The sequence below is a fragment of the Mustela nivalis genome (genome assembly GCF_964662115.1).
Source record: "Mustela nivalis genome assembly, chromosome: 6".
Taxonomy (NCBI): domain Eukaryota; kingdom Metazoa; phylum Chordata; class Mammalia; order Carnivora; family Mustelidae; genus Mustela; species Mustela nivalis.
The window spans coordinates 38882911-38906962 of record NC_139025.1 but is presented as its reverse complement, the minus strand read 5'-3'; the positions used below and the strand labels follow the sequence as shown (position 1 = coordinate 38906962).

General features: G+C 48.2%; 1 protein-coding gene and 1 long non-coding RNA gene across 2 annotated transcripts in view; one reads left to right on the top strand and one right to left on the bottom strand.

Moving 5' to 3' along the window:
- PRKCH (protein kinase C eta) overlaps positions 1-24052 on the top strand; it is a 226206-nt gene that overhangs the window by 130388 nt on the left and 71766 nt on the right. The window contains exons 8-9 of the mRNA XM_082734940.1: positions 896-1039; positions 1226-1399. Of these exons, the coding sequence (XP_082591066.1) occupies positions 896-1039; positions 1226-1399 (318 nt within the window). The remainder of the gene's footprint in view (positions 1-895; positions 1040-1225; positions 1400-24052) is intronic.
- On the bottom strand, positions 1229-3180 carry LOC309866894. Its single transcript, XR_014312860.1, has 2 exons — positions 3062-3180; positions 1229-2838 (listed from the first exon to the last, which is right to left on the bottom strand). It is a non-coding gene; the product is annotated as an uncharacterized lncRNA (long non-coding RNA).

The following is a 24052-nucleotide window of genomic DNA, read 5'->3' as shown; positions in this document are numbered from 1 at the left end:
GGTGGACCTCTGCAAGTCATCTTGCCCTTAGGGAGCTCCCTCGCTGTGGCTGGACTTGGACCAGTGAGACGGGGTTATCCATGGGGGAGGCCACCTCTATTTCCGGTTCAGTCTGGTGGGACTGGAAGGAGCTCTGGTTGTGCTGATCATCAGCCTTTCCAGAGGGCCAGTTGACTGTGTATCAAGAGTCTTGAAGATTGACATTTTTGGTTCCAAAGATTGCATTTCCAGAAAGTTATTATAAGAAAACAGAAGATGCAATTTTATTATTTTTTTTTGCTAATTTTATTATATTTTTAAAAATTAATCAAGTGTAGAGATAGTTACGTGTGTATGTGTAATTGCTTTTATTTTTTACTTTTGGGGGGACTGATTAGAGGTCTTTTATTTCATCCTTCATACATTTGTTCACTATTCTAGTTTTTATATTAATTTTTATTTCTCTTATATAATTTTAAATACTGTGTAATGAACATTGCTTCATTCATTCACATCCTAGTATAGATCCTTTGAGCAAACATGAAAACCGCTCTTTGAATGACATGGACACCAGGTGGCGCTCTTGAATCTGACCATCCTGGGGAAAACCACCAAGCCACTGGAGGGACCAGACTAAGGCGTTTGTTTTATACACTGCTGTCTGAGTTCAAACTGAAACTCTCGGTGGCTCAGATATATTTTAAAACGATTCTTTCCCAAATACAGTAAGCACAGACCAGGAGCTGGAACTAAGGAAGTGTTGAATGGCAGAACTTGATCCCATGTCAAGCTGAATGGACATTTCCCCATCTGTTGTGTTGAGAGTTAAGGCAGCAGATAAGGTCTTCTCCACCCATAAATGCTTCGAGCCCATGCTGCGACCTCTGACTCCCTGTTTTCTTACTCTCCTTTGCAGAAGCTCGTTTCCAGGTCAACTCTAAGACGACAGGGCAGGGAAAACACCAAAGAAGGAAATGGAATCGGGGTTAATTCTTCCAGCCGACTTGGTATCGACAACTTTGAGTTCATCCGCGTGTTGGGAAAGGGGAGTTTCGGGAAGGTGAGTCTTGGCTTCTGAGACATCTGGGTTAACGTTAGCATGCTACACGTATGTTGTTTGAGTATGCGTGTACGTATTCGTGCTCAGACTTGCCAGCTGCCGGGCCCGTTCTGCCCCATGTGTTCCCACATCCTAAGGATCTCAGGACTTCTCACACCTGTGCTCCCTTTTCCTGCTTTGCCATAGGTGATGCTTGCAAGAATAAAAGAAACAGGAGACCTCTATGCCGTGAAGGTGCTGAAGAAGGATGTGATCTTGCAGGATGACGACGTGGAATGCACAATGACGGAAAAAAGGATCCTGTCCTTGGCTCGCAATCACCCCTTCCTCACACAGCTGTTCTGCTGCTTTCAAACCGCTGTAAGTAGGACTCACGTTCACCACCTCAGTAGCCTCCTTTCTTAAAGCGATGAGACAATAAGATGTTAAAGATTTCATAAAGAAGTGCATCAGACTTTTGAGGGATGAACTCTCATTGTAGGGCTGAATGGAGGTACCAGTAACTTCTGATGGCCCCTGGGAGAAAGTTGAAATCCATGAACTAACTGCTTACTGTCATGGTGTCCTAGAGAAGGATCATCTTGAAGGTTGAAAAGGTCTTCGAACCTAAGTCTTGTGTAGCAGAGTGAAGGTTATGGAAAGCTAAGAACAGAGTAAATGTCATGTGCTGCTTATCCTGGTGACATTGACCGTGGCTCTACCCCTAAATGCTGAGCTAGTTATGACCTTGGCACAAAAGTTCAGATTAGGGTAGGTTCAGAGAGAGAAACTTAATTTGTCATGGCTCAACATATTGCCCCTTGCCTCCATCATGGACCTTTTGTTTGATTTCTGGGAACTGATCCTGGGATTCAAGTCTGTCTACTTGATCACGGTGCGCAATGAGGAATCCTTTGGCTACAGTTTACAGAATACCCCACTGAGTCCTTTATGTGATAAAAGGAAAGGTTGAGTTTAGCTCATTAGTACAACCCTTTTTCCTTGAAGTCTGGCAGTGACAATGTTAAGGTTAGGTTAGTAGTTCGGTGACATGGGGCATCTCTTCCCCATGGGGTCTCAAGTAATTTGCCACAGTCCTCAACATCACACCTTGTGTGATGGCATCCTAAGGAGGAAGCACAAGGACAGAAGCCCAGGGGCCTTGTGGGCCTCTCTCCTTTGATCAAAGAGAGAAGAAATCTTTCTAGACTTGAGTCACCCACTTACCCTGAGCTGCAAAGGATGTGGGAAGCGCAAGTATCCAGGCAAGATAAGTAGGTTTATCCTGACTGGCTCCCACAACCCTTGACTCATCTCCTGGGGCAGGGCATTCAGTTCTTTCTTTAGCATTGGGCTTAGAAGTTGGCTTCTGCCCTCAACAAAGAGGAAAGATGGCTCCCGAGAAGGTCCCCAGAGGTCTGCCGCAGATATTTCAGAACCTTCTTCCAGTCAAAAGGCATTTTGGGAAAGAGAACCTGGGACGCACTCCTTGTCTCTGCTACCGTCTGGGCCGTGGAAAGTGTGGTGGGGGCAGAATAGGGACATCCCTGCTGTACCAGGGATCCTCCAGGGCCTTTCTAGGGAAGGCGACAGCTGAGCTTGGACCAGAAGGGCAGATTAGAATGATGAGACAGAGAGTGGAGGTGAACACGCCGTCTAGGGAACGGTACCTGCACAGGTGTACTGGTTAGTGAGAGCGAGAGGTGTGAACACTGCTTAGCGCACTTCAAGTGTGGGGCCTTTGGCGGGAACATGGAGAGAACAGCTGGAGAGGTGACCTGGGCCCAGCTGGGAAGGGCCTCGTAAGCTCCGTTAAGGACCTTAGAGTTTTGTGGTTTTTTTTTTTTCTCTAAGATTTTATTTATTTATTTGACAGAGAGAGATCATAGGTAGGCAGAGAGGCAGGCAGAGAGAGAGAGAGGAGGAAGCAGACTCCCTGCTGAGCAGAGAGCCCGATGCGGGACTCGATCCCAGGACCCTGAGATCATGACCTGAGCCGAAGGCAGCAGCTTAACCCACTGAGCCACCCAGGTGCCCAAGGACCTTAGAGTTTAAACCTAAGAGCAAAAGGAAGAGATTTAAGCAGAAAAATGACATATCAGATTGTATTTTTTAACTATTAAAAAAAAAAAAGCTAACTTTCTTTTAAAAATGCAGTTAAAACTACAAATAGAAAAAAAAAAAAAGAAAAAGCTAACTTTCTGCAGTGGGTAATAGGAGCACCCTCCAAATACCCATATCCTTTCTCTGAAAGAAACAATTTTTACTAATTGCCCGTGTTGCCTTTCAAAGAGCTTTTTGCACATGAAAGCATACACACCCACAACACATATATGCATTTCTTTTTTTTTTTTTAATTTAAACACAAATGGTAGCATACTTTGTCTTTTAATGTAATATATCTTAGTCTTTTAATGTAACAATAGATCTTGGAGATTGTGTCTTATTTGTACTTATCTAGCTGCCGCATTTTTAAATTTTTAAATTTAAATGTTTAAATGTTTAAAAAGACCTTGACACAATTTATTTAACTTGTTTCCTATAGGTTGTACCTAGTCTTTTCTTCCAATCAATGTTGCATTGAGTCCCCTTGTATTTTTGTCTTTACATACTGTTCTATTATTTGTCCAAGACACAGAACTGGAAGTGGTATCACTTGGCCAGTGGTGGGTACATTGAAATTTGGGACTGAGTCCCATCAGCCTCCTTCCCCATAGCAGTGAAAGATGGCTCACCTTTTGTCACCTATATACCAGGCACTGTTCTAAGTGTCTGTGAGCATTGTCTCATTAAATCCTTTGAGTGGCCCTGTGAAGTAAGGTTAGCACCGCTCTCATTTTCTGGAAAAGGAGACTGTGGCCTAAAGATGTTTAACTTCTAAGAGACAGAGGTTTGGGCCCCAGGTGGTCTGCCTGCAAAGCCCAGACTCTTCTCTCCCAGCTGTGGGAGGCCTCTTGCCTCCACCATCCCATCCTGCGAGGCAGTCTATTATGTTGATGACCGGAGAGTTTGAAACAAACGGTTTCTTCAGCGTTCTCCTTGGCATTCCTCTGAGCGAGGCTGAGCGTTCACAGATATTTAAGCATCACCTGTGTTCAACTCTGTGCTGTTAAGGACCACATATGGCCTGGAGAAGGGGTGGGCTGGGGAAGGCTGGGTGCTGGGAGAGGTGAGGCTGTACTGGAGGCACCCACTCCCGTGCCGTCCGAGCATATTAGAAGGAGCTGGGGCATCAGCCAACAGCTACCCAGGTCCCAGCTGCCCCTGTACTGCTTCCTTCTTCCCCTGTACTCTGGACTCCAGGGAGCCATACCCTCCTCACCTCCTGGTCTGTGGTTCATTCCAAAGGCCCTGGAGCCCACAGAGCCGGCCCCTGCTGCCTTGTCTGATTCTGCGCTGCCCATCTCTGAGGTCCAGGGCTCCTCTGGAGCTTTCCTTGTGCTCCTCCTCCTACTTCCTAGAGAATCCTCGAAATTTGATTTCCTGTGCTCTGTGCTTTGCCTACAAAAAGCCCTTCCCTGTCCTTATCTCTCTCATATCCAGCTGTTACCTCAGAAGAGAATAGGGTGAGAGCTCAGGCTTGAAAACACTCTTGTCAGGAAGGATGGTACCATTCGTTGATTACCAGTTGTCTGCCGACATTTTCCAGCTTGAACCTCCAGCTCATACCATGAATCGGACACGGTTACCCTCAAATCATCTGTCCGGGGTCTGAGCCAAAGAGTGGATAGTTTTCTATGACATTAAGTTAGGTGATTTTTACTGGCCTTTGAATCAGACAGTTGACAGGCCATTAGTGAATTTAGTCTGGTCGTGCAGTGGCTGTTGTTTCAAGATATCTAACAAATAAATAAGGAAGTGTCTCACGCAACTCCATATTGCGAAAGGAAATCCGCGTGCTTCCATGAAACAGACTGAGGTCTCAACACAGATTGTGCTATGGCAGAGTAGAACAAGAATAAACCTGGAACAGATTGAGAGCCCAATGAAAATTGCATAAACAGTGCAGAATTTTCTAGAAAATTATAAATTATACAATATAACAAATTATTGGTGGCCCACGGAATTTCCTCAGTGTTCAGCGGGCCTTAAGCGCTGGTGGGGTCTTTTCCCTAGCGGTAGTTTCATGTGTGACCACAAGGTGGCGGTCGTTACTGCAAGGTGATTTTATTTCTCCACCAGCGCTAGGAACTGACGTTGGGAGTTACAGCTTCTGTTTTGCAGTAGATGTCTCCAAAGCAAAGGGTGAAAAGAATTTCACCCTGTCTTTAGTCTAGATGATAAAGTAGAGGGGAACCAACCTAGAGAATCAAGTGACTTTTTCTCCTGCTGAGCTAGAGAGACACAATTTTCATTTTGCTATAGTTCATAACTTCTCTCCCCCTTGCAAGGTATCAGGCTCCATAATATACAGGCATTCATTTGCTGTGCATCTGTCCATCTGTCAGAAATCCCCAGGGACTATCCCCATTTGCTGTTGCAAAGCTAACTAGACGGAACAGAAAATGCCAACTACTGCAAGGAAGCCCAGGCAGATTCATTACTTTATAACCACTCAGTTTGGCAGGCTGTGGCCTCTAAAATGAGACGCTAATCCGTGAGTTATGCTGAACTGTTAAGCTCAGCATTTAGAAGCTAGTGGAGGTGAGGTATTAGGGTCACACCCAGCTATCTGCAAAGTATCATCTCATTATAAAAACCCTTGGAGAACTGTTATTCCTCTAACGTCCTGCCCCTGGAATGAGTGTCTCTGGGGCCCAGAGACCAGGAATGGGTAACTTGCAGAGGGTCACTTGGACTGTGAGTAGGGGGGACAAGGTTCATCTCCAGGGCAGGCTGACCCTGGAGCCGGCTCTGTGCCCTGACCCATCAGTGCACATTGTTCCTGATTTGTCCTCTGCGTCAGCACCTCCTCTCTGCCTCGGCTCCCCTCCACCCTGCTGCTGTGGAAGCAGCATTGCCCTTGGGTATGGAAGACCCGAGTTCTTCCAGCTTTATTTTCCTTGGAGTAGCCCGAGCCTACCTTAAAATTCTTTTGAGCTTTAAAGTTCTCAGAGTTTAAATGAAAGCAGGATCGTAGTGAATGCAGAAATGCTCTGTACACGGGCAGCACTATTCAGAAGTAAGACTCACTGCTGTGATGACTGCCTCCTTCTTTACACCAAAGAAAAACGTCCTGGGGCTTCCCAGGGCCAGCACAAACCCCATACGGGGGTATAGTAAATATCCCCAAAGTTGAAATCTTAGAGGCACTCCTGTGCTTGGCAAAAACAAAAAAATAAATTTCAAATTAGTACATAATTTATCAAGCTTGCTTCTTAGGATTATGAGCTCATAAATTACTGCCTCCAATTCTTTCATGATAGTGCATGTTACTTGCAAATATGTAATTAAATTACCATCCTCATACATTTGTGATAGCATTATAAATCTTTACAGTTTGTGAATAGTTGGATAATCTGGATCAAGACATAAAAATGTTCATACTCTGAGATCTGTTGATTTTATTTCTGAAACTAGCCAAAAGAATAAAATGTTACATGTTATATGTATATGTATGTATATACATAAAGATGTTTAATTTTCCGTGCACTGTTTATAATGGGAAAATGTTGGGAACAACTTCAGCAGTAGGAACTGACTTAAATAATATATTATTGGGTGGAGATTTTCAGCCAGTAAAGCAATAATGAATGCTACATGGTGAAATGATACGGTGTTGGACACTGTCATAAGCAACCAACATGTATTATCTGGTTCCACTTCTTACAACAGCCCTACAGGACAGGTGCAATTATGATCTTCATTTTGCCAATGATAAAGTACAGAGGAGTTAATTCACTTGCTTAAAATCTGATACAGTAAATGGTGGAACCAGGAAGTTAGAGTCCAGGAAATAAGACAGAGTTATGAGGGTTAGTGGCATGTATCCTTGTCAGGTTCTGTCCAAGATGGTGCATTGGCAAACCTAGCTCCTCCAAGAAAAGCCTGGAAGGAAATTATGCCAACTAAACTGCCAGGGATGGCTCAAAGGCAGTGACACGAAGGATGTTTTCTCTTTGTTCTATTTGCTGATTTTGGTCTTGAGACTCTATTTCTTTACCAGAGGGGGTGGGGAGGAGTGAGCCATTGCTAAGCCAGGGTGGAGGAAGGGAGGGTCCCTGTTCGGGTGCAGGCCTAGTGAACCCTGCCTTCCCTGCTCTTCTAGGTGAAATCACTTCACAGCCTTTTCATCTTCATCAGTGACTCGGGAGTCAGCCTCTGAGCCTGATGGCATTTGCAGCCTGGAATCCGGGCCTCCCTCACCCCCACCCCCAGCTCCCAGCTCCCAGCCCCTTGGGGGCTGTCCACTGGCTCTCCTCCTGGAGCCTCAGCTGAGTTTGGAGGGACGGAAGAACAAAGACGGGGCAGTAGCAGGAGGGGGAGTGGCAAAGTAAATACTGGTCAGATGCCTCCGTCTTTGTTCAGAGACCCAGTTTATTGAAGCAAAAATTTCCATTTTAAGACACTCCATGCCTGGTGCCCAAGGGCTGCCTGTCATCTGCAGGACCCAGGCCCAGGTCAGAGAGACAAGCTGTGCAGAGCCTCCCTTGTTGGGAATGCTCCCTCGGGGTTGTATTTGAAATCTCCTGCATTCAGGTGGACCACAAACACACACTCCCTTCCTTGACAGGGACAGACGCCCAGTGCTCTATCCTCTACCTGTCCGGTTTTCCTCAGGATGTCTGTGTGGCTGCTGGGGGTGGTCACTGTCCTCAGAGCATCAGCCTACAAGGCTTGTCCACGAAGCAGTACACCCCGAGTTCTGGCAGGGACACAGCCTTCCAGAGGAAGCCACTCCTCCAATGTTGGTCAACAAAGCAGAAGACCTACTTCCCAGGGTGAAGGTGTCCAGTAATCTGCGTGCTAAACGCCGTCCACTTACACGACCACTACACGGCGATTTCAGTATATTGGAGTTGTACAGTATGTGCTGGAAATCACCTGGCAACGTGAGGATATTACTCTCTCCGTGTTTCCTCCTTTGTTGTTAAAGGAAATATTTGCAAAGGAGTGTGTGCGCGCCTGCGAGTGTGTCTGAGACAGACAGATGAGATAGCGAGTCCTGTGGCTCTGGAATGAATCTTTCAGAATTTTATCAGGCAGGCGACTCCACTGCCGCCTCCAGTGTCAGAACTCTGAGTTCTACTTCTGGCTTAATTCATAGCCCCCTTGTTTTTAGGAAGGTCTTGCATTTGATTTTTTTTTTTTTTTTTTAACCCATATAAGCTTCTCCGCCTGAATCTTTGTTTTTCTCTCACAGCGCTAGGGGTTCAGAGAGTGACCCTGCAGTTAGCTTCACACAGGTGGTGGGTAGCCTCCCCCGCTGCCCCCTAGCCCCCTGCCAGCCTTGCATAGCTCCCCGCAGCCCTGTGCCCCCAGCCCCCTGCAGTGCCCTGCAATCTCCAGCCCTCTGCAGCCCTGCACCGCTCCCCCATAGCCCTGTGCAACCCCCCCACAGCCCCCCGCCAGCCGTGCCTAGCCCTGACCTGTTCCATGTCCCTCCAGCTCTCTTTCCCTTTCCTGAGTGTTGAGTGGGTACTTGGCCGCGGTCGCCAGCCTGTTTGTCTACCGAGCTGCTGCCAGAGACCAGCTTAGAGGATGAGAAGGCACACTGGGCCCTGGAGGGGCGTGACCCGCGGTGCTCTGAGTTACCGTGACATTCCTGACTAGGGGAGAGACCCCGTGACGGTGGTTAAGTGAGGAGAGAGCAAAGTGTATCCAAAAAAGCTAGAAAGGACAAGGGTCTGAAGAGGCTCTGTTCTTGCCTTTGGAAGCTGGTAGATTCTTAGAGCCTGAGGGGTATCTGCTTGGAAGAAGCGATGGGTGAAGAGGAACGGCACCCACTCTTCGTTGAGACCTTAGTATGTGTTGTAGGTGCTTCTCCGCGTTACCGGTGCCTATGCAGCTGTGCATGCTGGCATTTCGGGAACATCTGTGCAATGACCAATCAGGGTGGTACAGAATACTGTTGTCTTCATTTAGAGATCTGGACACTGAGAGGTCACGAGAGGTTAGATATCTTGTCCCAGATCACACAGCAAGCAAGAGTCAGACCACGGATTCTTAAGCAGGTCATCAGCTTCATAATCTTTGCCATTACTAAAATACCTCCCGTAGAAATGTCTTCTCCCTGAACATGTGCTGAGAGTAGTGTCATTAAGCAGGAATAAAGGTGGCTTTTCACCATGTCCAGTTTTCAGCCTTTTGTGAAACACCTAAGGATATTTCCCTCTTACTGTTTAGAACTAGGTTTCCTCCTTTCCCTGAGCGATGCCTGCCACAAATACTATTCGGTCTGCTTATGGGTCATTGGTTATGGTTTGCCTTTGGCTCAGATCGAAATAGAAAATGAGCCAGAACATGGTGTTTCCCATTTGGGCATGTTCCCAACTTATTAGCAGTGTTCCGTCTGGGGACAGAATGCACACAGCCCATCTTTCCAGGAGAGGAGAGCAGTCATGGGGGACCTTTGTTTCTGTCCCCTTGGGACATAGAACTTTCTGTGGCTACCCAGGGCCACGTAAATGAACAGGAATAGGAGAAGGCAGAGTTCGTGCTGTCTGTTTGGCTTTCCGTGTTTGGGCAGGACGGCCTGGAGGTGTGGTGTGACTGAGGGGTTTGAAAGAGTTGCCATGCTTTTCAATTTGGGCTTGTTCAGTTGTCAGTGGCCTTGTCACTGGCCATTGTCCATATTGATGATCTGGGGATTGTGGAGACCTGCCTCCACCGTGTTTGGTAAGGTGGTGCCTGGATCGTGTGTCATTTCTCTGGATGTATCCAAGACTTGCCCCAGTCAGAACTGGCCCAGTGCTTCCCGAGGACTGTCGAAGCTTTGTGGTGGTAAGTGCTTTTTTCCGGTTTTCCCTGACTGACGAGGGTTTTCCGATTTCGCCTGCCCGACTATATAACACCTCAGCCTCAACAGGGCCCTGTGTGGAGCACGAGGCTTGCAGGGCTGGAGTTGGCTCCAGGGAGGAGAAGGCGACGGGCCTTTCACCAAATAGTTCAATGAACAGTCTGTCCGTTCACGATCGCTCTGAGTGCTAGCAAGAGAAGCAGGCCCTTTAATCCTGTCTGGCTGGGAAGAGAGGATTAACACACATGGAATAGAAGGATACAGTAGAGTGTGTGGAGTCAACACCATCATTAGACTACAGAAGGAAAGGCAGTTGAAAATGGGCACTGAGCTCAGGGGGAAATCTGACCTGTGTGCCAGTCTCTCCTCACGCACGTAACCAGAATACCTGCAAGGCTAACCAGCCAGCATCTGAGCTTTAACCAACACCACGCGGCAGCCGGCAGGTGTTTCCCTGGGCAGGTGGGTTGCCTCCTGCCAGGACTGACAGGGACATTCAGGGCCTCCAGCTACACCTGTGAGTGGCTGGAGGGGGTTCACCCCACCCTGAGGACAGAATTGTGCAGTGTTAAAACCTGACTGTTCTGGGTGGGAACCACAGATGGTAATATATTCTAGGTTTGAGACCCTTGCGTGCTCTGTCAGTACTTCCTTGGTGAGAGCCCAGCTGTGGCCATCTTTTCTCAGCCCAGGAACTATGTCCCCAGGGCCTCTTGCGACCCATCAACCTTACCTGTCGGTGTGATCTCAGTCCACCTGGCCATCTATGGAGTTGCCACTGGCAGGCGAGGTAAGGTGGTACTTATTCATTTAGCACATGGCACCAAGTGCTTTCTAGGTTTGAGGCTCTTCTAGAAGCCCCAGGGGGAGCAACAGGGAACCAGACTGGACAGAGACACCCTTGTGGAGCTGCTGTTCTCCCATAGAGTCTGTGGGCCTGAACCAGCCCTGTACAAGGCTCCATCAGCTGGCATCTCCCCTTGGTGGGTTGGTTCCAGACAGTTCTGGGATTTGCATGGGATGGCTCAGAGCCACGTGCTTCAAAGAGAGTCTAGGAGCCTTGTCTGTTGTGAGTCTAGCTGGCCTGCCACTCACTTCATTAGTCTCAGGCATATGACAGAGGGATTCAGCAAGTCCATATAGTACGCTCTGCCCACTGCAAAGGTAGGGGCCGCATGTGTGACGCAGCAGGATTACAGGAGAGGAAGTGTGGGGAGTGGAGACACAAAGGTGGGAACGAAAATCGGCACAGCCACCGTGGAAAACAGTATGGAAGATTCCCAAAACATTCCAAGCAGAAATCCCGTGTGATCCACCAGGTGCACTGTTGGGCATTTACCCAAAGAAATGAAAACACAGATTCAGAAAAATACCCAAGCCCCCATGTTGATTACAGCATGACTTACGACAGCCCAATCGATGGATCTCATTCCGGGCTCTTGTCTGGAAGCTACATTTGCATTTGAAGCACACTCCTGTTTTTACATGGGCATCCTGAATTGAGGACCTGGTGACCTGGTGATGATGAGGGGTGTCAGCACTGCCACTGGTTGGCCTTGGGTCCTGTGCTCTCACAGGCTTGGGGGCCCAAGGATGGAGGCACCCTGGTGGGGGGGGGCACCACCCAGCCTGCTTCCTTGCTCTCCACTGCCATGGTCCTATCATTCTCATCCCTCTGAGGGGGAAGAGGGACTGGACTGGGACTCGAGAAGGGACTGGTCTCTTCACAGATAGTCTCAGTGTGAGGCTGCTGAGACACCAGCTCCCCCACTTAACCCCGTGCCATCAAGACTGACTCTGCTCTGGGGCAGGGTTCCTCTTCCTGCCTTTTGCTGTCAGCTGATACCTTGGCCAGGTCTCACCAGCAGACCCTCCCCTCCCTGCTGGAGGGCTCAGGCCACCCAGGGAGTTCCAGTTTCCTTTCTGTGCGAGGCATCCAGCTTGTACTTCATTTGTACCGTGAAAGAGCCTGCTCTGTCTCCAGCTCACTCCTGCCCACGCCTTTAGGATGGCCGGTAATGATTTATTGCTTAGCTGTTATGAAGGGAGCCTTGGAACTTTTCCCGGAATCTCTTAATTCCACTCTCATGGTGTATGAGATTTTAAACCTTAAAGTGATGTAATATATAATTCCCAACCAAAACAAAGGAGGAAAGTCGTTCCGGCAAAATTCCTCCCCTCTTCCAGATAAGTATTGTTCCCTTCCTGGGCCATGGACTATGGGAACCTCCCTCATCTGCTTCCTTTATGCTTTCTGTCACCTCCTCACTCTCAGGGAACCCCGAACTGTGATCAGCTTGTGAGGTGGGGACTGGCCTGTGTCCACAGCAAGCCCAGACCATCTAAATCAGGGTCTGTCAACCAGTGAGTGGGTGAAAAGCAGATCATGGTATGTTAGATATAATCAGCAAGGTCAGGGCAGATTGGACAGCATTGACCTAGAGATGAGTCAAAGTTTCTCTTCTGGAAGCCTGTGGAGCTCAGGGACTGCTCCTTAATTCGATCTGTCTCTTTGTACTTGGGCTTCAGAACAGATCTGAAAGCAGAAGTTCCTTCCACCTGTTTCAGAACTTTATCCCCACTACTTTGGTTTTTAACAACAGGTCAGATAGTTTGAACAAGAGAATGCCTGGTGAATTTTCAACCTCTCCAGTTAAAAAAAAAAAAAGAGTCACTTATTTGCATCATGTAATATCATATACCCACTCTTACCACTTGGGGCAGGATAATCCTTTTTAAGTGGGGCGGGGGGGCTGTTCTATGCACTGTCAGCTCAGGGGCACCCCTGGCCTCCACACACGGCCTGTGGGGTAGCGCCTCTTTCCTCATAACAACCAGTAATGTCTCCAGACATTATCAAATGTCCCCCAGGCAGAGGAGGATCTGTTTGGTTGAAAACCACTGCGTGGTATGAATGGCAGGTGGTCTGTCCTAGATCTAAGATGTTAAATGGACTAGACGATCACTTGACTTTTTACAGGTGGCCAAAGCCAAGTGTGTCCAGTCTTGCTTAGAAAATTATAAGCATTACTGTGTGTGTGTGTGTGTGTGTGTGTGTGTGTGTGTGTGTGTGTGTATAAAGATGTATATGAGTATAAAGATGTATATGAGTTTGTAGACCAGCAAAGTTCCTGTTCAGGAGCTTGTACCTGTTCTCAGTGGCTGCCTGGGTGACATTGCTCAGGGTTGGCCCCAGGCTGGGAGGAGGCCAGGGAAGCACAGGGCGTCTGTTGGGCGTGAGCCAGGGCTGGCACTGTGCCAGCAGCTCTGAACAGCAAATCCTCCTGAGATAAGACAGAGGTATCAGAGCCTGGGGGGCTGGGGAGCCAAAGATTAGCTCAGCTTGCCTGTGTCTATAAGGGGTCATGTTTAAGAGCCTGGGATTGAAAGAGCGCAGCTTCTCTTGTTTCCACATTCAATGACTGTGCCTCTGTTCTGCCATCAAGGTGTGGAATCAGTCACTTTTTATGAAAATCGCCTCCACCCAGAACCGAGAGGGGTGCCAGCCTCTCTGTGAGTCAGATTCCCATCCCCTGTGTGATGCACGTGACTGGATTCTACAAACAGAGATAATCAAAACTGTAAGAAACATTTCTCAACCAGCCTAGAAAAATGTGCTGGTAGCAATACAAGTGTGCTTTGGGGGAAACACACTTGCCGTTCTCTTTAGTTTGTTTTCCATACATGGGTACGCTATTTCCACTTAAAGTCACAAGAGACCTTAGGTGCTGTCATCTGGGCTGAGTACTCTCTAAATATGGCAGGTAGACCCTGGCCACTAGACACATTGGCTGTTCCTCTGTCGAATGCTAAAATTAAATCTAGCGTGCATGTTTCATTCAGTTCAATAAAAGCTTCCTTAACACACACCTTGTTCCGGGGACCTAAGACCCATGGAAAAACAAAGTGTGGACCTACCCTCTGGTTGCTTGCAATCAGGGATCATCTTCAATACACATACCATACCCATAACCACGTGATAGAAGAAGCTCATCTGTTGGCCCTTGCAGAGGCTGAAAGGGCTCTGAGACAGGAGGGGCTGTCTGAGCTGTGTTTGGAGGATGAGTATGAGCTCTGCTCTCCTGGGGGCGGGGGCGGCAAGAGGAGGAAAGGCAATGGGCCTCCCAGACAGAGGTGCGAGCAGTGCAAAGGCACAGAGGCTTAGAATGTGTGACGCAGCAGGATTACAGGAGAGGAAGTGTGGGGAGTGGAGACACAAAGTCCTAATGGGTCGGACATCCTTTGCTTCGGAGCTTAGCCTCAGTCATGGAGGTGAAGGCAGCTGGCGAGGGTTTTAAGCCAGAGAGCAAATAAGCTGTACATTTTAGGAGGCGCTCTCTGGTGGCCATCACAGAAGGAGGAAAGCAGGGGATCACCAACCTGGTTGGGACTTTGAAACTCTGGCCGTCAGACTTGCCTGCTCGGAGGCAGTGGTCACGGGAGTGCAGTCAAGGAAACACTAAGGAGGGGGAATGCGTTAAGACTCGTTAGGGTAGGAGAGTGGTAGGAAGGGACCCTGGGGGAACTGAAGATGATGAATTCACTTAGCAGGAAACCCGGTGGGAAGATGTTTGTTGCTCATAATCATGGTTCAGACGGGAGATTGGATTTTGTGTCCTCTGGGTATAGTTGAAAGTGTAATTTAAAATATTTCATTAGGTGTTCGTAGATGGAGAGGAGAGGACAGCTGAGAAAGGAAATCTAGTGGGAAAAGAGGACAGAAAGTCAGAAGAATCAGAAGGAAGTGGTTTTATGGGCAGAGGAACCAAGTGCCCTGTTCACCTGTTGGGTCTGGGACGAGCTTGTTGGTGCTGCTGTCTCTGTCTCTGCTCTGGTCCTCGGGGTTTAAAGGGCCCATTGGAACTCCACCTCGCCAGTGCCAGCGGAAGCTTCTCTACAGGGTTAACACAATATCCTCTTCCCTGGCTAAGCCTTTTAATCTATTTGTAATTGCTTTGTCCTCATCTTATCAGACTATGTCTCTTTCACTTTGGTCAGCCTGCCTGTGGGTGAGTTTTGCATCCTTCTTCCTCCAGGGATGGTGGAGATCAGTATTTGGCCCACAGTGCGGAAAGGTTGGAAACGGACTGGGGTCCATTTCCGAGGGAGGGTGTCATTGGCTTGAACACATCTCATTCTCAAGCTAAAGGGCCGGAGGAGAACATATTGTCGCTGTGCTGGCAGATCCAAACTCAAAATAGCCTGGGGAATGAAGTCCAAATGGAAATTCAGCAGGTGCCTCAACACCACAGAGCAGAGGAAGGAACAGATTCTTGGCCAATAGATTCCCAGGAATCCTCACAAGGCAGACAGACCCTATTCTTGGCCAGATCTGCTACTTCTTTAGCTGGGCAAAATGTTTATTTAGACAACTATAACCCAGAATTTCCTCTTGCGAGGCAGACATGTCTCAGTTGTCTGCAGATCACAGGGAGAGATGAAATCTTGCCTTCTTGAAGAGGTTGCAAAGTTTAGGAACTTCTTTCACGAAAAATAATCTAAATAAATAAATGGCATTTTTACTTTTTCTCCTATAGCCCTGTACAAAGTAAATCCATCAATTTCTTTAATAGACATTCTTCTATCTGGTGCTTAAATCGAAATCTTGACACAGAGAATTGTACCATGTGAAATAATGATTTAGAGGAATCCTATTGCTCATATTTTTAAGTGATCAGACCTTTTTGAGAAAGTGAATAATAACCTAAGATATCTTCCTTGCAGATTTGCGAATTTCAGAATTTAGATTTGCATGTTTAATTCAGAATTAAAACACCATGCTCTTTTGGCAAGAGTCCATTGCCAATAAAAATTATCTTTATCATAGTATAGTAAGTAGACTATTCATACCACATTCTCTTAGCTCCATTAACTTAATCGACAATCCAGCTGATTGTAGGACTCCATAGAAATGGCACCAGGAATAGTATGCAGCTGTTAAAAAAATCATAGTTTAGTGACAGAGAACATCAGGCAATATTATGTGACGTAACTGAAGAAAGAAGGATGGGTTTTTCATTTTCATTTTTTCTCTTTAAAGAGTGCTAAGTATAAGTAGGACATAAGGGTAAGTAAATTCTAGTTAAAAACTTCCATGTAAATCTCTCTCTCTTTTTTTTTTTAAGATTTTATTTATTTATTTGACAGAGATCACAAGTAGGCAGAGAGGCAGGCAGAGGGGGAGAGGGAAACAGGCTTCCTGGTGAAGCAGAGAGCCCGATGCGGGACTCGATCCCAGGACGCCGGGATCACGACCCGAGCCAAAGGCAGCAGCCTAACCTCAGCCTACTGAGCCACCCAGGCACCCCAAAATTTCTTATTTGCCCTGAAATCTCCAGTTCCTTGGACCTACGGGTTACATGCAGTTTTGTTTCTCCTTCTTTCTCTGGGTGTCAGGATTATAGGTGATTTATTTTCATTTTACTTATTTTTCCCTCAGTTTTCCTTATATTTACTTTATCCCTGCTTCTGAACTCTGCACACACAATTCCTTGTAAAAACAGAAAAGCCAAAGTTTTGTAAGTCAAGGGGATGAAGTGACATGTTGAGCAGACCTTGCCATCTTGAACAAATTATTTCAGCTATGGGTAAGGTACTTGGCTTTTTTGTCCTTGACTCACACAAAATGGATGGATAGAACTAATCTTGGCTGTTTGTGCCAGCTTTTCTAATCTTCTAGCTTACAGTGTATTAGCAAACAGAAACGGCCTCCTGTCCTGTTAGTTCCCCAGGTCCAGGCACTAAGCTTGGTGGTATTAGAGATAAATCATTTAGGTCTGGGCTCTGCCTCCAAAGACTTCAGATCCTTTCTAGAAAACAAGACCAAGTGCACAAAGGCAGCTCAGCCCAGTGAGACTGGACGAGATGTGTGTGGACCAGAGGTGACTCTGCCAGGAACGGGGGGACTTAAGCCCCACCATTGCTCTGTCTTCAGTCATATGTTGACTGCTTACTTATTTATACTTTAAGGATCATCTGGCTCGGATGCCTCATCATGTGTTGAACGGAGAATTAGATCGCCTCCCGTAGCCTAGTCTGGTATAGACGTCGGTGAGCCTTGTCACGTTTCATTACAAGAGATGGCCAGTGCATCTCGTTTACTGGGAAAGCACTTGGTCTTTGGAAAGAGCTGTGTGTCCCTCCAGCTCTGAACGGCAGGTTCCTAAGGGCTTGTTCAATCGGAGACATATTTTACCTTCCCAAAGAGTAGTCTCTGAGCTCAGAGAGGATGTATCCTGCCTGGGGACAAGAGAGGGGTGGCTGAGTGATTGGATTAGTAGCTGTTGTCTTCTTCGGGGCTACACAGATGGTTAAGTCAAAGAAAGAAAAAAAAAAATGAAGCTATTAGATTCCTTCTCCTTGTTTCTTCCTTGTAGCCTTTGTAATCATTATTAATGTGGTTAAATTTAAGTTGTTTCCAGCTCAGGCATGGTGCAATCAGATTTCCTCATGAGGGTGCTTTTCCACTGTGACCTCTTTGACGTCAGTAACAGTTTCCTGTTGATCTGAACTCCCTATTCACCCCGTGGATTACTTTGTTGGAGAAAAATCATAAAGCAAGGAGCACTTATGAGAAATTCAACATAATGCTGTCTGTTACCGGAGATTTCCTTCTCCTCGCCCACAGCCAGTCAGGGGCTCTCTGTAGCTTTCGATAGAGGATTGATGTTACTCATTCAGAAATAATTCGAAACCAATTCTTAGGACTTAGGTAGGTAAGTCTAGGTGAGGCTCCTAGCTTAAACATCCCCTTAAAGGAATCATTAAATTAGTCATTAAGCTTAAATGTTGTTTCTGCTCTTTAAATTATTTCCAAAAGGTTATCTACATTGTCACTGTAATACGGCTTCAACGGAGATTATTATCTGTGGATTACATGTAGGGACTGGGGAGTCTTGCTTTAAAGAGAAAAATCTTAATTAATCTGTTGATTAGAGTGAATCAATTTTATGGAAAGGAATAAGAGCCACTACGAGATGTCTCACTAGAATATGTTAGTCCGTTTGCTTTGCCATAATAACAGTTATGAATATAAAGCTCTTAAAATGGAGAATATTATCATCTGGTATTAGAAAATGAGAATGCTCTGGAACCGAAACCCTTGCTTAATGTTTTGGCTATCAAATCCAGTGTGGTAACACCTTGCTTAGTAGTCACTTCCCAGAAAGAAAAGTCCTCCTTCAAAGCTCAAGGCCATGACCGTGCCAGGAAATGCCCTGCACCCCTACATGGGCATAGGCATCCCCCCGACTCCTCCAGCTCTCCGGATGCCTGCCTTGTACCCACAGGTGCAGTTTCAACTGCCGTTTCATTCCTGCCTCCTTGTGGCCCGAGAGCCCCTGAGCAAGTCCCCATTGCTGTGTCCCTGGCCATTAATGGCTCACTGCCCAGGATGCTGCAGCTCCCCGGGGGGCGGGGGCGGGGGGGAGGGGTGCTGAGCCCCAGGAGGAGCCAGCCATGGTGGCCGAAGCCAGAGTGGAGGTGGCAGCCATGGGTGGGGGATGCTGTTGGCTTACGCTTCCTGAATCCTCGCTGTGTGCCTGACACTGTTAGAAACTCTCAACTTAGATCATGTCATTCTCTCAGACCTGGGAGTTCAGTCATCTTATGATCCCCGATTTACAGATGGGCATTTTGAGAAAGAGAGAAAGAATAAATACAGCGAGAACCGCATTTGCATCTCTAGTGTCCTGGCTTCCGAGGTCACGTACCCCTCATACCCCACCTCACCGGGCTTCATCCCAGTGACACCAGCGACTTGGGGCGCTGGGCACAGCCCCTCCTAGAATAAACTTTAGCCCCTTTGCATAATGGAGTAATAACAAAACTCGTTTGTGGAGACTCTTCTGGTCCTGGCTCTTACAAGACACTTTGCTTCTAGTTTAATCCTCACACCATCACTGTAGATACAGGTGCGGTTATCCCAGACTTATAGCTAAGGACACTTGCCCCTTAAAAATTGGTGTGTATTTCCGTTAAAATTCTCCTGGTAGCAAGTAACGGAAAACAACTTAGCCGAGGTCATGCCGAAAAGGGAGAAGTGAAAATAGAGATGCAGAGATACAGGGCGTGGTGTCTCGTGGAAGCCAGGGGCCAAATTCATCCAGCTCTCTTCAGAGATCTGAAACTGGAAAGGCAGGAGGAACTCGGGGAGCTTCTTGGCTCCCTCGTGCTCCCTCAGCTCTTGTCTTCGCCTCACCATAGTTTCTGCTTCATTTTTTCATCCGTCCGTCCATCCATCCATCCATCCATCCATTCCTCCCACCATGCTTTCGGGACTCTGTTTTACCAAGACCTTTCACATGGTCTCACCACAAAGATAACCTCAGCTTCCTGGTTCATGTTTCCTCACTTCCTGCACTCCACACAGCCTAAATTAAAACCTCTCTGTCTCAATTCCAATTTTCTGGGAAAGAGAGCGGGAAGGGAGTGGCCAGCATGGTCCCCACCAGCTGTTTGCAGGATGTCCTGAGTCTCCCCATGTGACCATGCCAGGCCCTTCTCTGAGAGACCGATTTGTGAGCTGAACAGACACCTCCAAAGGTGCCCACCACAGCGACCCTGTTCCTTTGCAGTCACCCTCCCTAGGTGACATCACCTGTCACAGGTACCATCTTGGTATGTCACTTTCAACGACCCATGCCTTTTGTCTCAAACTTCCCTCTGTGCAGTTGCTCATCAGCTTTAATTCTTAAAGAACAGTCTCACCGAGGGGCTTTCGGGCATGCACGCTGCTTGTGCCGAGAGCCACTGTCAGTTCAGGGGATATTTTTATCCCCTTGGACCTGGAGTAGTAGGTCTGAGCTGAGAGCCGGGACAGACTCAGTCCAGGCTGCGGCGGGTTAATGCAGTGGGGCAGGAACGGCAGGAATTCTATTATTAACCAGGCATCAGCTCCTCGGCCTCCTGTAATCCACACCGAGGCTGGGACAAAGGGATTTCTGAGTTGCTCTTAGTCCCCCAGGAGCCCCAGGTGTCCCTCACTCGTGTTAATGACTTGCAGTTGATGTTGGTTGACTGGCGAGCAGAGGAGGAGCGCAGGACAGACAAAGAGCTGGGCCTCTTGGCTTTAGAACTGAGGTTAAACTGGTCTCGGGGACCTTGGGTTTCTTACGCTGCAGGTCAGGGCAGAATGTGCCCTAGAGGAGCCAGAGGGCTCAGGGGGAGCTGTGCAGGTCTCCAGACTCAGTTTCTAGGAAACTGGACTTCAGAAAAACTGGAATGCCCAGCTACACAGGATTAAACATAGAAACCGCTGTCTTTGTAACCTCTGCCTCGGCTGGGATCTGGAACCTCTTTCCTAACCCCAGAAGTGACTCATGGGCAGCCTTCGTCCATTATGCAGTGCCTCCCTCAACTCGGGTCCCGGCACATGCTTCCTCTCCTTGCTTCTCAGTTGAGTTTGTGAAGCGTCACTTAGCGTTCGTCAGGGAATCAAGGAAACTTGCTGGTCAGCAGCGCAGACCGAGAGTGCAGTTGTAGGGGGAGGTCGTCTTGTGCCTCCTGTCAGAATGTCACATGCACGTCTCTGCTTTGGGAGGGGTGCTCACGAAATAGGATTTTTCTCAGGTTGCTGGAATTCATTCCATAGCAGGAGCATTGGGCGGTTTGACTGGTTTTTGTAGCGGATGCTGTTTTAGCGAATGTGGAGCGTCCGACGCTCACTGGAGTCTTTTTTGAGCCAAGCGCCAAGCTGCCACCTGTTTGAGCCCAGACACTGGGGCTCTAATTACGGTAGAGACCAACCGGTGAGGGACCGTCCATCTCAGCAAGACTCTGGGCCTTTGGACTGGGTGAAACGAAGCACCCTAATCAGCCTTTTGCTTTTTCTATCCGCACTCGGTTATGAAAGTAGCCGTGTCCTAGGGAGGCCCCCCTACAGCCGCTCCAGCACGGAGGGACTGGCTCCCCCGGTAGCCGTTGTGCCCTGCCTCACGCCTCCCAGTTCAGCCGTTCAGAGACCTTGACTCCTCCCGGCTCCAGCCTGACTCCTGCTCCGGAGTTTAGCTCCTGTTAGAAGCTTTCTCCACTTCCCTCCCTGGGCTCCAGGCTGCTCAGGGGCCCCTGCTCTGTTCCCATGACGACCTCTTTGTGCCTTCACTGCACTTAGTACACCGGGGGGATGTGCTCCTCGTTTCTCTGAACTTCCTGAGAGCAGGTGTGCGATCACATTCATTTTCCAATCCTGGCTCTCTAGCCGGGACCTGGTATCGCGTATGCTCAGTAAACATTCCTTCCCGTAGAGAACCTTCAAGGAAGCATAAAAGATCTCGGAAAGCCTCAGGAGGTTCTCTAAAGCCTGCATCTGAGAACGCAGACCCTCTCCTCTCGTGGAACCCTGCCACCCAAACCAGAGGCAATGGCATCTCATTTTGGACGTTGTCCCAACAAGCCTGAGGGCCTGGTTTCTTCAGGCCTCAGAAAGGCCACGGATCATAGGGGGAAGAGAGAGGCATGTCAAGAGAGGGTCTCCTCTCAGCAAAAACATCTGACAAGTGGATGAACACATTTTTATTTTTCTACCGTGGGACATTAATTTACGTCTTTGAGAGGATGGCACGTTACTTTCTGTTGAGTCGTCATTCCACCGGGCAGGCTTGTTTCCCCTTCCCACTTGCTTCCAGAGTCGTACGTAGCCTGGGGGTTGAGAGCTGTTCGAGGTGGTGCCAGACAGGAGGTTCAAAATGAAATTCTGAATGAAAAGAAGCCCCTGTTCTCTCAGATCTCAGGCTTCTGGCTTTGCTGCACATCACAGGTAGCTGTGCCCCTCTGACCCTGCCTGCATTTTCTGAGAATCTGCCTCCAGCGCTGGGCCAAGAAACAGATGAAAGAGGGAGACAAGAAGGCAGTACAGTATTTCCTCCCCCAGATCTGGACCTCAGCCCCTGCTCTGGCTTTTTCAGACTTCAGACTTGATTATGCCTGGGGTGGCGAGGGGGAGCGGGGGTTAGACAGGGATGAAATTGCCCTTCCAATACCCTCCTCTTTTGATGCCTACTGCCTTAGAAACCCTTGCCAAGTACACTGACTTCCGGCAGCCTAAGGAATGAGTCACTTACCTACTGACCTAGTTCCGGTCATCAGGTATTTCGAGCTCTTGGAACTCGTGTGACGGCCAGTCCCAGCCATGAAGTAGGCGAACAGGCGGGTTGACCAAACTGTGTAAGGCTGACCAGCTTGTGAGGGGTGGTCTGGTGGCTTTAGCACTCGCGTCTTGGCCTTGGCCTTGGCCTCCTGTCCAAATGAACACAACATCGGCGTCACACCTGCCCGAGCGGACGCGTTCTTCGATGAGTCTCGCCACATACTTACCCTCCATCCTGTGCCACTGCTGACTTCCTCCCAAGTCCTTCCCGCAGAGAAAAGAAAGAACGCCAGGGCTCTTCCGGACTCGTCCCTTCCAAGTCTGCCGCGCAGCTCGTCAGTCACAACCGCGTGAAAGCCCCTGGCTCGGTCCGATTGCCTAGGGTGTTAAGTTTTCAGTTGGTGAACTGGAATGGTGGTTTTGTTGGTGTTTGGGTGTTGATTTCACGTGTGTGAATTGTGCCATTCTATCTTTACTCTCACGGTTGTGCTTCTCGTGAACAGAGAGAAGTTTTCCTAGAGCCAGGGGATTCTTTTCCTTTGAATTAAGGTCTTCCTTAAAATCAGGAATAGAGAGGTTATGAGTTCTGTTTTCTGATGAAACCGGGGTGAACTCGGAGCAGGAAGGGCACCAGGCACACAGCCTCTGTCCACTGTGTGGCCGTGGACCTGGGGTAACACTAAGCAAAAGCAGAGTGCTTCAAACCCCAGGGAGAGAGGAGTTCTGAGAACACATCCTTCGTGAACTGGCAAATACCAATATCCTTACCCAATGACCCCCCCCCCCGCCCTGGCCCCTACCCCAAAAAGGATGATGGCTGGCCCTGCGGGGTGCTCCCATAGGCCTTAGCCCGTATGTCCCTGGCTTGGAGAGACCTCCACGGACCCCCAGGCAGACGACCAGATGTCCCTGCTTTCTCCACCTTCCTTCACAGGATTTCCCAGAATTTGTATGTTTACCTGTGTATATAACTCCTTGTTTTTTTAAGTAACGTGTGTCTCTCACACCAGACGATGTGGGTAGAGGTTGAATCTGTTTTATGCCCTTTCTGTTGGATGCCTGGCACCCCATTCGACACTGGGCTAGCCGTGGACTTCATAAATGTCAGTGGAGGGAGTCAGGAAATCCTTTGATCTTAGGGGTTCCTGAAACATAGCCCTTTATACTACCCAGCTGGGAGACACGCTTTCTCACGGAGCCTCCGCATTTCTTTTATTGAAGTCTTAATAAAAGCACTTTGTTCACACCGCTTGCGTAGTACTAAGCGCACTGCATGGGGAATCTTAAGAGCCCATTTCCCTCTCCCTGTCCCTTTTTAAAAGATTTTTATTTATTTATTTGAGAGAAGGCAAGAACACATGAGAGAGAGAGAGAGAGAGAGAGATGAGAGCTCGTGAGCAGCAAGGAGGGGCAGAGGGAGAAGCAGACTCCCTGCTCGGGATCAGACCCAGGACCCCAGGATCGTGACCTGAGCTGAAGGCAGACGCTTAACCAAATGAGCTCCTCAGGTGTCCTGAAGAGCCCATTTCATCAGCAGGTATGAGAGCTCCTTCCAAGTGGACAGCATCGCGCTATTCTGCGTGTTTCCACTCGTGACTCAGGAATTTTCTGTTGGGTTGAATGGAATTTCGAACGTTGAAGCCACTTGGAGGTTGTTGTTAGACTCCTGTTGGCCAGACTTGTCTAAAACGGTTTCCTTTTTCCGTGTGTGTTCCCTGGTCAAGTGTGAGGACCTGTTAGACATCCCTTGAGTTCTGTGCTTAACCCTGCATGTTCCAGAGGAAAGGCACGTACCTTTCCATTTGTGTTGCACTTCTCCGCTTTCCAGAACCCCATGATTCAGCTAGGGATAGCGTCATTGTTCTCACTTTACTAATGGTGAATGTCCAAAAACAAATTAAGCTCGGGGTTGCTCAGTGTTTAAGGTGCAGAGCAGCAATGAGGACCGGGGGCTCCTGAGGCTTTCCTACTTTTTATTTAATGCGGAGATCAAAGCTGTGTGTGTAGAATTCCTTAAAGGAGATCCAGGTGTTACTTCCCAGCCCCATCC